This window comes from Hippopotamus amphibius, chromosome 6 (assembly GCF_030028045.1).
Source record: "Hippopotamus amphibius kiboko isolate mHipAmp2 chromosome 6, mHipAmp2.hap2, whole genome shotgun sequence".
NCBI lineage: Eukaryota > Metazoa > Chordata > Mammalia > Artiodactyla > Hippopotamidae > Hippopotamus > Hippopotamus amphibius.
Window position 1 is genome coordinate 106,685,271 of NC_080191.1, and position 18,337 is coordinate 106,703,607.

At 38.7% G+C, this 18,337-nt stretch overlaps 1 protein-coding gene across 1 annotated transcript in view; it reads right to left on the reverse strand.

The window, feature by feature from the left end:
- EFHB (EF-hand domain family member B) overlaps positions 1-18,337 on the reverse strand; it is a 59,664-nt gene that overhangs the window by 25,828 nt on the left and 15,499 nt on the right. Inside the window, exons 2-6 of the mRNA XM_057739964.1 lie at positions 10,271-10,333; positions 9,465-9,608; positions 8,593-8,773; positions 6,206-6,316; positions 2,835-2,961 (exon numbers count right to left, since the gene is read on the reverse strand). Coding sequence (XP_057595947.1) covers positions 2,835-2,961; positions 6,206-6,316; positions 8,593-8,773; positions 9,465-9,608; positions 10,271-10,333 — 626 coding nt within the window. The remainder of the gene's footprint in view (positions 1-2,834; positions 2,962-6,205; positions 6,317-8,592; positions 8,774-9,464; positions 9,609-10,270; positions 10,334-18,337) is intronic.

Genomic DNA, 18,337 nt, shown 5'->3' on the forward strand with positions numbered 1-18,337 from the left:
AGACCAAAAAAGGGAAGAAAATAGGAACAACAAAAAAATTGAGATATAAACAAATATGCTTAACTCAAAGTTTGTAATAGAAATCACACTGAAGAATGAAGTAGTGAGTCCTTTTTGAAATCCAACAAACCAAGGGAAGAGAAAGTCTCTATCATTTCAGCAATACTTTTCCAACTAAGTTTTGAAATGGAGAAAGTATGATCAAATAAAACCTTGTTCCATAAATGATGTTTCCTTATGGATAGAGATGAGTTGGTGGGAAACGTATCTTGAATATTGCCTGCTTTTATAATTGAGTGTGCTCTTCTATGACTATCCCAATTTATTGATAAATTGATACATATGTCCTCTTTAATGACCCAAAGACTCTGCTCCCAGGACCTTCTTAAAGACCATCTTGTAAACATGCTGATTTCATGTCTCTTATAAAGGGATAGCAGGTTTATATTTCTAAGCTTTTAGAAGCTTAGAAATATGGATAAACCATACTTGTCATCCTCCTTTAGCTATCCATTTCTACATTATATTTAATTATAAGTACCCAGGCAGATATTGAAATCATTTCTTCATGTTTTCCTTTATGTATGTTTTAACCACTTTAATAGTTTTAAATTAATGAATATTTGTTTTATGAGTTCTTCTTCTACACCCTAAAGAAAAACTATCTCATATGGGTTTACTATAATATTGAAAGAATTTCTTCTGTGTTTGTGTTTTACCATTATTGTTTTCAATAATTCAAGTGTCTAAAACTCATATAATAAGGGAGTGAAGGAAGAACGGAAATCAAACTTTCAGGCCTGTGATCACAGAATCCAGTGCCTATAACCCTGGTGAGTGGTTAAGGGTGGCCCCTGGAGACACACTGCCAGGGCTTCATCCCTACTCCTAGTACTTCTTAACTGCATGATCTTGGGCAAATGATCTAACTTCTCTGTAACCTCAGTTACTTCATCTGTAAAATGGAAAGGCTAAAAACTACAGTACACCTGCCTCACGGAGTCGTTGATAGGCTTAAATTATATATAAAGGCCTTTGCCTCTATAGCTGGGAGCTGTTACTTCAGCGACCAGACAGGCAAACGAGTGAGGCAGATTGGGTGCCTGTGGGAATGCAAACTGTGTGCACACCGGGGCCTGTTGAAACTTGGAGGGCTAGTGTATCCTCCAAAGAGAGCAGAGGGCATTTAAAAACTGGTACACGTGAACTTATTTACAAAATGGAAATAGAGCCACAGAGGTAGAAAACAGACTTACGGTTACCAAGGGGGAGCGGAGGGGGAGGGATAAATTGGGAGATTGGGACTGACATATACACACTACTATGTATAAAATAGATAAACAATGAGGACCTACTGTATAGCACAGGGAACTCTACTCAATACTCTGTAATGACCTATATGGGAAAAGAATCTAAAAAAGAGTAGATATATGTATATGTATAACTGATTCACTTTGCTATACAGCAGAAACAAACACAATATTGTAAATCAACTACACTTCAATAAAAATTAATTTCAAAAAAGTTATAAACGAAAAAAATTAAAACTAGAATTAAAAAAATAAAGAGGACAGAAGGCAAACAAATCCACTCCCACCACTGATGCATAGAAATGCAGGCCCAGTGTATTCATTTCCTGTGGTTGTTAGAACAAATTACCACGAACTTGTGGCTGAAAACGACAGAACTGTATTCTCTCACAGTTCTAGAGACCAGAGGTCTGAGATCAAGGTGACAGCAAGGCTGCATTCCCTCCAAAGGCTCTAGGGGAGAACCTGTTCACTGTTTCTTCCAACATCTGGAGGCTGTTGGCATTTTTTTTTTTTTCTTGGCCTTCCTTGGCTTGACACCACATCATTCCAGCCTCCTCCACCTTCACATCACCTCTCCTCTGTATGTCTTCTCCTCTTCTGTCTCAAACCTCCCTCTGCCTTTCTCTTATAAGGACACTTGTCATTGGATTTAGGGCCCACCCAGATCATCCAGAATGATCTCTTCATCTAAAGATCTTTAACTTAATTGCATTTACAGAGACCCCTTTCCCATATAGGATAACCTTCACAGGTTCTGCGATTTAGAACATGGACATCTTTGGGGGTCACCATTCAACCCACTACCCCAGTATTTTCAATCTTCTGATTTTTTACTTATAGTAGGAAATATAGGTTTTCATTTTATTTGTTGGCTTAGATATAAAATATAAGACAGGAAATGAAAAACTAAGGAAACATTTTAATTTCTTAGGAAAGTAATCAAATGTAGAATGCAGGCATAAAAAGTTTGCACGAGTTAAGATGCTCAGGTGCCCAAATAACTATTAAACAAAGTCGAGTGATAAACAACAGGTCAGTGATATGTGACATGATTGTCTTTGTAGAGAACTGCAAGCTGACTATCTTTAAGAAACATAGCAGGGTCAATCCCATACATTAAAAACATTCATGCATGTCCTCTGATCTGCTGAAAAGGCATGAAATAACTTTAGAATCACAAACACACACAGGGACTTCCCTGGTGGTCCAGTGGTTAGGACTCTGCGCTTCCACTTCAGGGGGCCTGGGTTCCATCCCTGGTTGGGGAACTAAGATCCTGTAAGCTGCTCAGCCACAAACAGCAACAACAACAGCAAAACAAGCAAACAAAAAACAGTATCATTGTTATCTCTGGGGGAACTGGACCATTTAGAAGACATATCACTGTGTATCTTTTCCTATTATCTTTGTGTTTGAAACATGCCAATGCATTACCTCTTCAAAAAATAAATGTAATAAACTCTTAGGTCCATGTGCCATATATCTAACACTTATTCCAAGACACAACATACTTAAACTTACATTTGCTGTTCGTGAAGCCAATGTAAAGTTTTTGCCATGTTTCGTCCATCATTAAAATGTGGTGTTGGGATCCCATACAAGTTAAATCTATGAAAACTCGGGTTATATTTTCGGTTCTTTGCTTCTCCTAGGAAAAGAAAAGGGAAGACTTCTGACTTAAGCACCACAACTTTGTGCAAGAAGCACATGATGTTCTCATTGACAATGAAAATGAGAGTGGGAAAAAGAATGAAATTGTAACAGCGCAGGAACTGCACAGATTCGGCCACAGATGACAGAGGCATTCTTCCATGGGGGCTGGGAGACTGGTGGAACAAGACTTCCTTGTGTCAATATTCGGAAAGTAAGTAGAAAAATGATGTAAGAGAAAGACGTATACATGATGAAAACTTCAGGCCCCATCAATGTTAAAGAAATCCTGAAGATCGGGGAGGTATTGCAAGGCTTTGTAACCCCAGTGGTGCATCAAGCTATGCTGAGACTTGAGAGGTTAGTGTTTTACACTTGCTCTCACTGAGATCTGGATGACAACCCTCATATTTCATTATAATCATTTATTTCATATTAGAGACAGTGAGGGCTGAAAACCCAACAGGGAGGTCTTTATATTTAAGATCTATCACTGTACTTTTTTCAAATCATGATGTGGTATTTGTTTCCTATTTATAGATAAGAAAGTAAGACTGAAACTAGAGATCAGCTAGGTTATAAAATGAGTGGAGAAAAGATATTCAGCCTCACTAGTAACCCAAATCATGTAAGCAAAAACAATAGCATACAATCATAATTCGTCTCTCCGTTAAGCAAAAATAAAGAAGATTGGCAAAGCTCGCCACTGGGGAGGATGCAGGAAAATGGAAATCCTCATACAGTGTGGGTGTGAGGGCAAATTGGGGCAGCTATTCAGGTGGGTAGTTTGGCTCTAAAAGTGAAAGTTTCAGATGCTCAGAAATCTAGGAATGTAGCCTAAGGAAACAAATCATATTCACAAAGATATATGAACAACACATTTCTGTAATCCTGAAAAATACAATATTGATAACTGATCTGAAAAGACAACCAAGAAATTTCATATGGGGGCGGGGGGGGGGAGCAAAAAGAAAAAAAGAAAAAAAATGTATGTGTAGTAGGAAGCAAAACACACACATACACTTATATGAATGAGCAAGGAAAACATATACGGAAGTATCATCTATAGCAGACTGGGAATTGTGGGAGATTTTCTTTGCATTTTATATATTTCTATATAGCCTGCATTTTATAAAAGAAAGTACTATTACTTTAGTAATAACTTAAGTGTATTTTAAAAAGGTTGTTATTGTTACTGAATAGTGTCCTTGGCGTATTATTTTAAGTAAAAAATGTTAAATGCATGTAGCAGGTTCCCCAAAAGCATGGAGATTATTATCACATTTAACGGAAGATAGCTCAGTGGATGGGGGTTAGAAAGATGTCCAATATGTCAATTGTAGTTATCTCTGGTTAATGGGATGTCAAGGTTACACTTACTTTTTCTTCATTTTTCCATGATATTTACATTCTCTACAACTACTATATCTTTTTATAATAAAAAAGTGCTTTCATTAAGGAGAAAAAGTAAAAAACAAATATTTAAAGAATTGGATTCTATTCCTTTTCAAGAGGCTAGCGAACTTCTGTAAAAATCAGCAGATGAACGTAATTTCAGTCACATGATAGTCCATTAGCGCTCTTCTAAATATTAAAAAAAAGGAAAATTGGATTCGGAGTTTGGGACTAGCAGATGCAAACTATTATATATAGGCTGGATAAGCAACAAGGTCCTACTGTACAGCACAGGGAACTATATCCAATATCCTGTAATAAACCATAATGGAAAAGAATACACATATGTATAACTGAATCACTTTGCTGTTCACAAGAATTAACACAACATTGTAAATCAACTCTACTCCAATATAAATAAATAAATAAATAAATAAATTTTTAAAAAACTACACTCATTTTCCTCCAATTGCTAAACGCATGTAAGATGTCTCATAAAAGGGTGTCTGCACACGTATTCACCGATATAGTTCTTTCCTAAAACAATTAAACGGCATTGGATTAGATCGTGCTTAGATCGTGCTATGGCTGCTAAACTTTTTCCAAAAATGAACAAAGTATTTTCACAAAAGAGGGACGGAGGGAAGGAGGAATAAAGAACAGAAAGACTACAGCGAGCAAAAGAAGAAAGAGAGAGAGAGGTGGAGGAGGCACGGAGAGAAGCCTGGTCAGGGCTGAGAGCAGGGGCGGCGTGGAAGCAGCCTTGGTCTGAACTGGAGGATGGAGACGATCTCAGCACCGGGATGTGCGGCGGCTCGTAGAGCCAGCAGAGGCTGCTCACGAGACTGACAGGCAGACTCCCCGCCCCACGCCGAGGAGCGACCGGCATCGCAGACAAGCCCTAGCTGCGGGCGGGAGTTTAAGAGGAAGAGTACAGAGGAGGAGTATGATGGGAGGGGGCGATGGAGGAGAAAAGTAAAGAGATAAAGAGGGAGCGAGGGAGAGAGGGGGCTTGTGCTGCAGTAAAGGGCTAGTCTTGCTTCTAACGAATGCAGGTTAGTTCGTGAACCATGTACAAGCCATCGGCTTTCTCAGGACATGTATCAGAGTCTAATTCTCAATCCTCTATTAGGTCAAGATTCTACTTAGCACCCACATGTCAACAATGAGGCTGTAGTTTACAGCACGTAAACATCCAATGCCTTTTAGTTACGCTATAGAATGATCCTAGGAATAGGCTACTTGCAGTCATCATCAGGTAACACTATTACTGCTACTAACACTGCTAATAATAGTGATTGAGCCCTCACCACGTTCCAGGCACTACCCTTGGCATTTAGCAGGCACTCACTTCATCCTCACAACATCATCATCCCTATTTAAAAAATTTTAAATAGATGATAAGTAAAATATTCAAGGTCTGAAAGATAATAAATGGACAAACCAGGCTTGAACTTGATCTGACTCGAAAATTTCGGCACTTGACCATTATCTAATATTCTCATATAAAACGAAGCACTTAGAACAATCCTGATATTTGAATAAAAATGGTGCTTGTAAAGCCTAAAGCCATTAAAACAAGATTAGGCTAACTAACACTAGCCAACATTCAATCTTACTTTGTTTTTTCATGTTAATGATACTTATTTTTCTACATTTTATGCACAGAATGCATAGGTGTGTGTTTCCAGCTATCAGGGTTTATAACCTTATAAGCAATAAGTTATTATTTATTGATCACTATTAGATGCCAGGCTTTTTTACTTTAAGCATATCATCTCCCTTATTCCTCTTCACAAATCTGGGTCTCATATTCTCAGGCCTGTTTTACACTGAAGAAGACTTACCAGCATAATAATCATTGTGAGATACAACATACAGATCGTGTCCTGCCTGAGCTTCTTCAAATACTTCCTTATAGGATTTCGGTGGATTCACCACTTCTCTGGTGGATAATTCTGAAGGGAGAAGTAAAGAACTCAGTTTTAAGGTTTTTTCATCTCTTAATAACATATTTAAATTGACTAAAGCAAATGACAAACTAGTATGCTGACTGTATAAGCTACATGGGCACAAAGCCAACACACATAGAGATTTATCACCAAAGACAGGAATAGCCCAGGAGTCACTGTGTGAAGGACCCCCCCACTTGAACACACTTCACTCACTCTGAAGAATGTCTGAACTCTGTATCAGTTAACCACTTTGGTTATCCTGAGCCATATTCCAAGCCCAGTCAAATTCCCTATTCTGAGAATGTCAGGATAATTTTTATTTTAGTTTACTCCATATTTCCCAAGATGAGCTGGGCCAATTTGAATTGCAAATCAGTTTCAGAAAGCCTGATGTCCTGTGAGGAAGCCTTGATGCAAATGTTGGCAGCTGTAGACTGGAGCACACAACACAACCTGAATCTGTTTTGATGTGAATATTTATCTTGGAAGTAGCCAAAAGTGCTGGGGAAATCACTGGGATCAGGAAGAAATTCTTCTTCCTACTGGTCCCAAATCTAGAGCTAGAAGATGTTTGTTGAACAGCTGCTTTCCCAGACTGGTGGTCCCTGGTTTTATATACCGCGAATTAGTTTATTTTTATTGTTTTTTGTAATGATTTTAACTATACCTAATTCCATTTACAATTTCACTCTTCTCTTTCCACCTTTCTTGTGGACTTTCTGCCAAGAATTGGGGTCTGTAAACAAACAGTTAAGAATACCAGAAGGTGGTCCTACTCAGAATAATCCTGTGAAGCAGGGCTTCTTTTTGATGTAGGAACCATTAACCTATTAATACACATATACACGTTTTGGAACATTCTTTCTATTACATATTTCAATGAGGTACACCTACACAGTACTTTCCATATTAAATGAAGTAATCCTAGATAGCATTATGATGTAATTACTATAATTCCGTAATGCCCTGTCTACTTAAATACTTTTAATCGTATTTAAAAGGAAAAAGAAAGATATTTTATCTATTCTAAAATACATTTTTCATGTTTCAAATTTTGATGAATTTTAACTTTAGATCTGATACACTAAAGTACAACTGCAGATTTTTGCATTCCAATTATGCCAAGAGAAAGGCATAATTTATCTCCAGAACGGATGTTACTATGTTAAGGAAAAGAATCTAATGGACCTTTTGGTGAAACAAAGATAAGGTTCCTGGACCAGAACCTCAGTGGGTGCAGAAAGACAAAGAAAGAAGTGAATTTCTCTGCAGGATGAAAAAAAGATGGAATTTGAGGTCTCCTGTAATAAGATCCCTGGAGGGAGAGAGTAAAAGACATGAAAAGGCTAAATGTGGGAAGATGTAAAGGGAAAGCACCCAACAACGTGGCAGAAGGCTGGGGCTGCGGAAGAAATAATGGCCTGTGACCAATTCTATTCTGAGTCGTCTGTTGAAAGATATGCTGCACTCCCTCTCAGGATGAGAAGGGAATCTGCTCTGACACTGCCTGTGGGGTTAACAAGCAGGCACACATCATGGATCTGCATAAGTGGGTGTTATATGCGGCGCTTCCAGACTTATCTGTTTTGTGGTCTATTGTACGAAACAGAATTTCATAAAGAGTTAAGAGTTATGTACAGACATAGAGGACAGACTTGTGGTTGCCAAGGGGGAGGGGAGGTGGAGAGGGATGGATTGGCAGATGCAAACTGGTATATAGATCAACAGAATGGGTAAACAACAAGATCCTGCCATACAGCACAGGGAATTATATCCAATATGCTGGGATAAACCATCATCGAAAAGAATATAAAAAAGAATGTGTATATGTGTATAACTGAGTCACTTTGCTGTACAGCAGAAATTAACACATTGTACATCAGCTATACTTGAATTTTTTTAAAAAATTTTTTAAAGGCTTAAGTGTTATGAACAAATCAGAGGCACTGGTGGAAATAAAACACGTGAATAGATGTCCGGGGGAAGGGATGACAGCCCTCACAACTGCTCCCAACATCAGCTTCCCCAAGTCTCTTTCCTGTCTTTACACCATGCTCTACTCTGCTCCCCGAATCTCCTCTCCGCACCCTGAACTCTTACTGCCTTGACACACATCAACTCTAAGGCTTCTGGGTCTCAGTAACTTTCTTGCTATGATTCCCATCTTTCATTCTTGAATCATCATTTACGCCAGCACTAAATAAATCCCTACAGGATATTTAACCCCATTTTCTAAGAAGACATTTGATTCCTCCCTCCCCACCCTTTCTTTTCACTACCTCTGATGACTGCCGTCCCAAATGTCGTATTGAGTACATCCAGGCCTTTAGGTAATCCTGGCGTCTGATCATGAGATTTTCCTAACGGTGCCCGTTGATTGCTAAAATATACTGATTCTTTCTTATCTTTCATTTTCTGTTGAAAGGCTGTAATAGGTTGTGGGTTGATCAATACCTTCGCCTAAAGAAATCATACAAAACAAAGAAATAACTGGAAAAAAAAGGCAAAAAATCTGAACACTGAAATTCAATAGATGGGGAGAAGAGAATATGATTGTGGGAAAACATTTCATGATCTTTGCCTTGGCTTGCCTTCAAATGAACCATCACAATTGGGGCTTAGACGTGTCGAAACATGACTTTTGGGGCTAAAGCATTTTTGAGGGCAACTCCCTGGTTACTCACCTCAAATATTCCAAAAAAGTGGGAATGACAAGCACAAGAGCCACGTGATTCCCTCAAGCTCCCTCCAGGTGTAAGACCAGGTCTTCTGACCCATGACCGTCCATTCGATCAGTAGCAGGTAACACCAAGACCCTGTCTGCATGTACAAGTGCTTTAACATCTCCAGCAATATCACCCAGTCTTTGTCCTCACCGTGCTTTAACAAACCTGGATGGCACTTCTCTTTACTGTGAGTGAGAAAATGAAGTGCAGCTTGGCTGTTATTATCCTAGGGAAGAATATTTAGTCTGTGGCTTAAACCATCAATTTTTCTATACTCACTCTCTTGGCACCTGCTGCTTGGATTTTTTTCACTGCCCAAGTATTAAGAATGGGAAGGAGACTGGAACTGATGATTTCACTAACACCTCATTTGTGCATTTTCACCTTGGTAAGTGAATAATGTACAGGAGAAAAATAGAATTTACCGGTATTGAAATTTTAGATCTTATTCCATGTGTCAAAGAAGGTGCGATTTGGGGATCATTTGCTCTGCCGTAAAATACTCTTTCTGCTCCAGCAGGTGGATATCTGAAGTTGAAAAATTTTTTGGCCTCAGGTGGGGTCATTAGCTACCAACAGTGAGAGAAGAAAATAGAATTATCAAGTACAGTTGATTAGATATTAGCAAGACTGATCTATACCAATCAGTGAACACCCTTCATTACATGAGTGTAATTAGTACCTGGGTAACCCAAAGCCCCAATAATCAAACATCCTGAAATTAACTTTTTTAATGAAAATAAACAACATATTTTATTTTTTCTTTTTCTCTCTCTCTTTTTTTTTTTTTTTTTTTGTAATTATTTTTGGGGAGCCAAGTGCACCACTTATGGGATCTTAGTTCCCTGACCAGGGATCGAACCCGGGCCCCCTGCAGTGAAAGCTTGGAGTCCTAACTACTGGACTGCCAGGGAATTCCCTGAACACCATATTTTAAAAGTTATATTTAGAAAACAACCAGGAAGTACCCAAGTTAGGAAGCATATCATAAGTGACTATTTCCTATCTAAATAAATGGACTCTCCAATAGTTTTGTAGAGCTGAAAACTGTAAGCCTGGAATTTCCACTTCCTCAGACAAACTCAATAGAAGCTCTCAAAATACAGTGAAAAAAAACCCGAAAAAAACAAAGAAAATCCAAATTGACCACATTAAGTTTATGCAACTCTCAGAAGGAATGTTGAGAGTTGTTTACCTTATGTTCACACAAATGCATATTGAAAACACTCACCCTGGGAAGTTTTTCAGTCAAGCAGTTTGCAACTCTGTATCCAATCGGAAGGACTTTCCCTGCCTAAGGAGAAAAAAGCAATAATTGGTCATTGTCAGGGTCCAGAGGGAGTGTTTTGAAGAAAATAATGTATTTCCAATTTGGCCTATGCTAATGCTAAAAAGTTACTTTCAACTACTTAACACAATTAAGAAAAATAGTAAGAACAAACAGCAAATCTAAAGCAATCCTAATGTATAATATAAGCATTAGATGCTACATATATTCAAGTGTACCTTTTTCTACAGTGCAGCACTATTAGTGACCCATCAATTTTAGGACCTCTGCCACATGCTGAGGGATTCAGCTTTCAGAAGTAATCACATCATAGTTCACAGGTTAATTATCAGCTGTCCTATTATCATCAGTACAATGAGAGAATAGCTGAATTCAAGCTAAACTCAAAGTGTTAAGTATTTCTGAGTGTGTTTGGGTGTGTTTGCATTGCGGATGCATTTCCACTGATACCCTGATTTTTGATATATGCAAACATGTCACCCCTGGCCAAGCTCCTTCTGTGAATGGTCCAAACATCACTTGGCTTTGTTCACTTAATTCTAATTTGGGTCTTATCTGTCCTTCCCTTGCCCAAGCAAAGATTATAACTGTCCAATGCACCTCTCATCTATTTCCCCTTTATCATTTCAAGGCAGCTAATAGTTATTTCTGCAAAGCATAAATTTCTCTTTAAAAAACTGAGAGAAAGAAAGTTCTCATCAAGAGTGTTCTAGGGGGCTTCCCTGGTAGCACAGTGGTTAAGAATCTGCCTGCCAATGCAGGGGACACGGGTTCAAGCCCTGGTCTGGGAAGATCCCACATGCCGTGGAGCAACTAAGCCCATGCACCACAACTAATGAGCCTGCACTCTAGAGCATGTGAGCCACAACTAATGAGCCCATGCTCCGCAACTACTGAAGCCCATATGCCTAGAGCCCATGCTCCGCAACAAGAGAAACCCCCACAATGAGAAGCCCGTGCACTGCAACAAAGAGTAGCCCCCCACTCTCCGCAACTAGAGAAAGCCCGTGTGCAGCAACAAAGACCCAATGCAGCCAATAAATAAAAATAAATAAATTTATTTTTTTTAAAAGAGTGTTCTAGGTTTCTGGAGGGGGATGGGGGAATCAGTGAAAAGCAGAGAGGCTGAGAATTGGGTGGATGGATGAATGTGTAGGTGTTGGCAGGGGGATGGATCAATTAGATAAATGAGGGATGGCTAGATAACAATATAGACAGATGGGGAAGTGAAAGTTTTTTACTATGTGAAATGTTAACCATGGAATTCCACTTAGAGGGAGAACCATCAAGGATTAAGAAAGTATCTTAATGACATCTCTGAGTATAAAAAAGGAAGCCCACAGACATGGTCAGACAGAGATGTTAATTGTTTTGCTAAAAAATGGAGAAAATACGAACTCTTGATGGGATAGACTAAGGAAGGAAGGATTAAGGGAGATGATAGAAAGATTGAGGAAAAGGTGGGAGGAGGGAAAGATGGAGTAACAAGGTCAGAGGCCAGGGGGCCCAAGATGAGAAACTGTCTGGTGACAAGTAGCCCAACCTTAATGCCAAATCTTGGGTAAATTCTATTTATACAACTGCACTATGGGAGAACCTTGGGTGAAAAAAGGAAAGGGGCTGTGTTCTAACTTGAGCTGAAGCAGGGTGGAGAAAATTGAGGAGAGATACAAGTGATTTTTTTAAAATTTTTTGTTTGTTTTTTATTTTTTTATTTATTTACTTTATTTTGAGATACAAGTGATTTTTAATTTAGTTGGAAATCGTAAAACATCTCAGAGATATCAAGGAACATAAAGTCTTTCTTGCTATACATGTTATAGAAGCTCCAGCTATTCCTTTAAATATTTAACATAAAGATTAACTCATAAGGAATGGATAAAGAAGATGTGGTACATATATACAGTGGAATATTACTCAGCCATTAAACAGAATGAAATAATGCCATTTGCAGCAACATGGATAGACCTAGAGAGGGACCTAGAGATTGTCATACTGAGTAAAGTAAGTTAGACAGAGAAAGAGAAATATCATATGATGTGGCTTACGTGCAGTATTTAGAAAAAAATAATACAAATGAACTTATTTACAAAACAGAAACAGACTCACAGACTTAGAGAACAAACTTATGGTTACCATAGCAGGGGGGTGGGGGGGAAGGCAGGGGTCAGGGATAGTTAGGGAGTTTGGGATTGACATGCATACACTGCTATATTTAAAATGGAGAGAAAACCATAATCCAAAAAGAAATGTGTACCACAATGTTCACTGCAGCACTATTTACAATAGCCAGGACATGGAAGCAACTTAAATGCCCACCAACTGATGAATGCATAAAGAAGATGTGGCACATGTGTACAATGGAATATTACTCAGCCATAGAAAGGAATGAAATTGAGTTATTTGTAGAGAGGTGGATGAACCTAGAGTCTGTCATACAGAGTGAACTAAGCCAGAAAGAGGAAAACAAATATTGCATGCTAACTCATATACATGGAATCTAAAAAAAAAAAAAATGGCACTGATGAACCCAGTGACAAGGCAAGAATAAAGGTGCAGATGTAGAGAACAGACTTGAGGACATTGGAGGGGGGACAAAAGGGAAGCTGGGACTAAGTGAAAGAGTAGCACTGACATATATACACTATCAAATGTAAAATGGATAACTAGTGGGAAGCTGCTGCATGATACAGGGACATCAACTTGATGATTGGTGAGGGATGGGATAGGGAGGATTGGAAGAGGTGTGGGGACAGAGGGGATATGAGGATATGTGTATAAATAAAGCAGATTCACTTTGTTGTACAGCAGAAACTGGCACAACAGTGTAAAGCAATTATACTCCAATAAAGAGCTTAAATAAATAAATAATAAAATGGATAACCAACAAAGACCTAGTGTATAGCACAGGGAATTCTGCTCAATATTATGTAACAATCTAAATGGGAAAAGAATTTGAAAAAGAATAGATACGTGTATATGCGTAACAATCACTTTGCTGTACACCAGAAACTATCACAACATTGTTAATCAACTATACTCCAATATAAAATAAAAAGTTTAAAAAAAAAGTAACATAAGGCTGGGGATACCCAGCGTAGCTACTCTCCAGGTGATACATGATGAGAGAGATAGAAGGAAGGATGGGTTGATTGACGGATCAGTCAGTCCATGGCCTGAGAGGAAACTTTACTTGTCCCTCATCTGCTTCCCTTCCAAGTGTTTGATGGTGGATATTCCAGGTTTCTATCATTGTAAACATTCTACTGGACAGAAATGCCTTGGTATTCCTCACTGAGTTGCTCACTTGAAAAGCAATTTGATTCCAAATCAGTAGCTGTAATCAGGCTTGGATGTCCTCAGGCTATTTGATTGGGAAGCCACTATGTCTGATTTCTATCTACAGAGTCATAATATATGTGATAGTCTCACTCATCTCCTCTAGTCCTGGATCTCTTTTTATTTCAAAGTTGTTTTCAAGGATGCCTGTTCAGCAATTTGAGCTGTGAAGGATATCAGAAACTGCCACTCCCTAAGATGCCTCTTTGACATAAGGATTGCTTTGAACCAATCAGCAGACATGAGAGAAGCTCTGAGAACAGAGGAGAAGTTACCCTTTTGTGAGGAACATGTACATTTTACAAAGGAAATCATTTGTAAAGGTGTTACCCTCTCTGTACTAGGAAGAGAAGGTTGACTCTAAATGTCCAGAAACTCTTATCAATGGAGAAGTCACTGATTTAGTCTGCGTCATAAACCTTCCCCTTGTTTACCATGCTTTCCCTGGTAACTTCCTGCAGCTGGCCTTCCTTTTGCCCCAGCACCCCTCCCCCCCCTTTTTTTTCATAGTTAGATGAGTTTTTTTCTCTTATTGAAGTACAGTTGATTTATAATGTTGTGTTAATTTCTACTGTACAGCAAAGGGATTCAGTTATTTCTGTAATATTCTTTTCCATTATGGTTTATCATTGATACTGAATATAGTTCTCTGCCAACATCCTTTTTTTTTAAGTTTTTTTTTTTGATGTGGACCATTTTTAAAGTCTTTATTGAATCTGTTACAATATTGCTTCTGTTTTACGTATTTGATTTTTTGGCCATGAGGCACGTGGGATCTTACCTCCTTGACAAGGGATCGAACCCACGCCCCCTGCATTGGAAGGTGAAGCCTTAACCACTGGACCAGCAGAGAAGTTCCCCAACATCCTTTTTTCTCTTTAGCTAAAGATGGTATTTAAGGTGGAGGCTTGGGCAATCTTGGGAATTACTCAGAGTAATTCCTGGGTATCTCCCATATATACATGAGGTATACAAGTTAATGTGTGTTTGTTTTTCTCTTGTTAATCTGTCTTTTGTCACAGGAGGTCTCGACCAAGAACTCATAAGGAAAATTATTTTCCCTCCCCTATCATTTCTCTATTGAGCTCCACAACAAGAATATACTCAATTCTTCGTAGCCTACACTTTGAAGCCAGCTACCCCAAACATACTTCCCAAGGTGGTAAAAATTGTTGTGTAATTTTTCATGTGGTCAAATAAGAGACAAACAGAATGAACTTTTGTTTTATTTATGTAGATATAAACACACTAAATATGCAACAATAGGCAATAGTTAAATAAAACATGGTACCTTCAAATGATATGCTATCATGGAATCATTTAAAATGATGTATATAAATCATTTTAATGGTATGGGAAAATGCTCATGAAATAACATGAATTTTAAAAAGATGTAGATTTACATCATACAAATTCATAGAATCTCATCTCTATCTGCAATATGCACAGAACACATAGACAAAAAGTAGTTAGTTGTGATTTCTGAGTGGTGAGATTAATGTGGTTTTGTTTTCTTCTTTGTACTGTTTTCTCAATATTTTGCTATGTACTGCTATATAACAGGAAAGAGCTAATTCAGACTCCATGTTGGATCTGTTTCTTTGACTATAACCTTTGCTTTTCATTGCTTTTGTTATTATAATCATACATAATAGCCTGCCTCAGAGAACCCTGCCCACCTGTGAATGGCTGCAGAAAAAAGAAATTAACACATCCCCTCCCTGAAGCTAGTCATTCCAGATGTTTTGCAAGACTGATGGCCTTTTTTACTTTGCTTCCCAGGACCTCTCCCTCTCTCATTCTACAAAACAAACTGGCATGCAGACCCAGATAAGATGGTTTTTTGGAGACACTAGTCTGCCATCTTCTGGGTCTACTAGCTTTCTGAACAAAGTCATATTCCTTGCCTAAACTCCTTGTCTCTGATTCATCGGCCTGTTGTGCAGCGAGCTTGGACTCAGTAACAAATTTGGTGAGCCAGCCAGGAGCCTTGCTGCTTGTGGCTGGCCAGCTCTGGCTAGAGAATATTGGGGCAACGCCCTAGCAACTGCTAGGACCATTTGTCTGAGGATCTTCCCTTCAAAATTCCCTGAAGTGGCATCAGCTACCCCAGCGCTTGGCAGTTGAAGCAAGGAAGCAACAAACTTCGAGTCCATGGACTCGATTTTGAGGAGTAAGTCTGCCCAATTCACTAACCAGTTCGTTTGTCCTCATCTTGCCTTGTTTTGGTTTTGTGCATCTTTTTGTGTTACAAGTTGACAGACTTGATTTTGTAGGGTAAGTTGCTCCAGTGTGCATACTGGGAACATATTCCCCTCTCAATTTGGGCTTTCCCATTATGGGATAAGCCAATTTGTTTGATTGGGGTGCCCTGTTGGAGGGGAAAATTGTTGTTGGACTCTACCTGATTTGGGGAACTAGTTCACTGGTTTTCATCTTTGTTTTGTATGCGTTGATGTTGGAATTTGTGCCTTTTGTGTTGGAATTTGTCTGCGTCTTTTGTGTCTTGGGTGTTACCAAACTTATAAAAGTGAAAATACTCCATCAGTCCCTAAGGAGAGCATTTTGGGGTGTATATTAGATAAGTGGACAAAACATAGCCATAAGCCTATGACTAAAAAAGTATGATATACTGTTGTAATAGGGTGTGGACCTAATATATGTTAGGATCAGAAGAATGATGGCACCTGAATGGCTCACTCAATTATTATACAATCTCGCAGTTAGAAGCGTTTTGAAAAGGGCAGGGAAAACAGATAAGATTCCCTTTGTAGGAGCATTTATGCTATTGCACCAGGAGAAAAAGAAGTCAGAAGGTTGCCACCTTATGGTGCAGTGGTCTGAAAGGAAACCCAAGGGGAAACCTGTTCTACGAGAGGAAAACAATGAAAGTGGGGACATGTCTCCAAACTTAACCCCCCCTTCAGTCTATCCAGCTCCCCAGTGGCTGAGCAGGCTGCTCTGGCAGTTGTTCCAACTTCCCCCCTCCATGCCACCATCATGTTTACTGCCTCCTGTTTCCCCTACCCAGGGGGATCAAGTAGAATTTTCTATGGTAACCCTCGGGACTTAGTATCACCAGCTGAGACCCAAAAGGGCACCCAATATGGACCAATATGGACCAAGAGCCACTTCTGCAGCAAAGCAATTTCCCTTGCCCTGATATCCTACAAGAGGCCAGGGGACTCCCTTGGACTTGAGGCATCTGATTCTGATTTCCCCACAGGAGCCCCGGGTTACACTGAGAGTGGGGAACAAGTTGACTGACTTTCTAATAGATATGGGTGCCATATATTCTGTGGTAAACACCAAGGTGGCACAGAAAACACTTCAGTCTAAACTGGTCACAGGAGTTTCTGGAGAAGTACAAAATCGTTCATTCCTACAACCTCTAGAAGGCCACCTAGGGGACCTCACCCTACAGGGCCATGGATCCCAAACAAATGTGGATCCCTCCTCCCCCAAGGTGCAGGCCCTTTTGGCTAGGCATTTCATAGCCCAGTCTGCTACAGACACCAGGCACAAAATTCAGAAAGCAATTGATGGTCCAATTGGCTTATTCAGTTTTTAATAATAAGGATATGACCAAAAAGGCTGAAGGCACTTAGAGAAATATGCAAATGGCCCAAATGACTGCTATGGCTTTGTCTGCTCAGAGACCAACAAAAAGGAAAGTCATCCTAGGAGAAACTTGCCTGTATATTTGAGATGCAAATGCCCTATCTGGTCTTCTCAGAAACCCTTCTCTCTGCCATCTTTTTAAAATGTAAATTTTGAGAAAGGGGTACAGTAATTCATAACTTGATCTGTTTTCCATAAATATTAATAAAAAGGGTTTATCCACCTAGACAAGTGAGCTTGATTTGTGCCACCTGCCAGAAACCCAATCTTAATCCAATCTTTTGTACACTGATGGGTTTTTACATTGCTGTACCTGATTCAGGGGTGAAATTTTGAAATGAGCACTATGATGTCTCTCTGTTTGTATGTTTGTATGTGTCTGTCTTTGGGTAACATTGCTGAGGTTAATCTGTAAATGAGCTCTATTTAATTGGCTTAAAAAAGGTAGGCACTTACAGACCAAACAATTCTAAATATAAGAGAAATTAAGCTAAATGAGTCACATGAACTGGGAAATACTTAGTATGGTGTTTAAGTTTGTTAACCTAATTAATATAGACATGTCTTTAGAGCCATCAATATTAAGTATAGTATTTTCACTGCACCTAGGTTTAATAGAAGTTAAGTGAAATCTTGTTATATCTGTTGCAAATTTGTCAGCAAGAAAAATAACTTGATATGATGAAACTTTAAAGTAAAAGATAAATGAGATAAGAGCTTTTAGGTAAACTATAAGAATAATTATCTTCTAAAAAAATCATCTAAAATAGTTTCTTCAGATTTTAGTAACTATTACTTGTCTCAGTTTTCACCAAAAATTAAGGTTTTTAAGAGTTGGGGATTCTAATTTAAATACATAATTAAAGCTACTGAAAATAAAATATTTCAGTATGGTAGAACGTGTGTTTTCAGTTAAGAAGGTATGAGGAATGGAATTACATTTACAGAGAAAGTTTTGTGCATGGTCAAGATTAACTAAATTTAGATTGAAGTTAACTAAGTAAATGGATTTTGTTAAGTCAGCTACTACAAGACTGGAATTTGATCTGT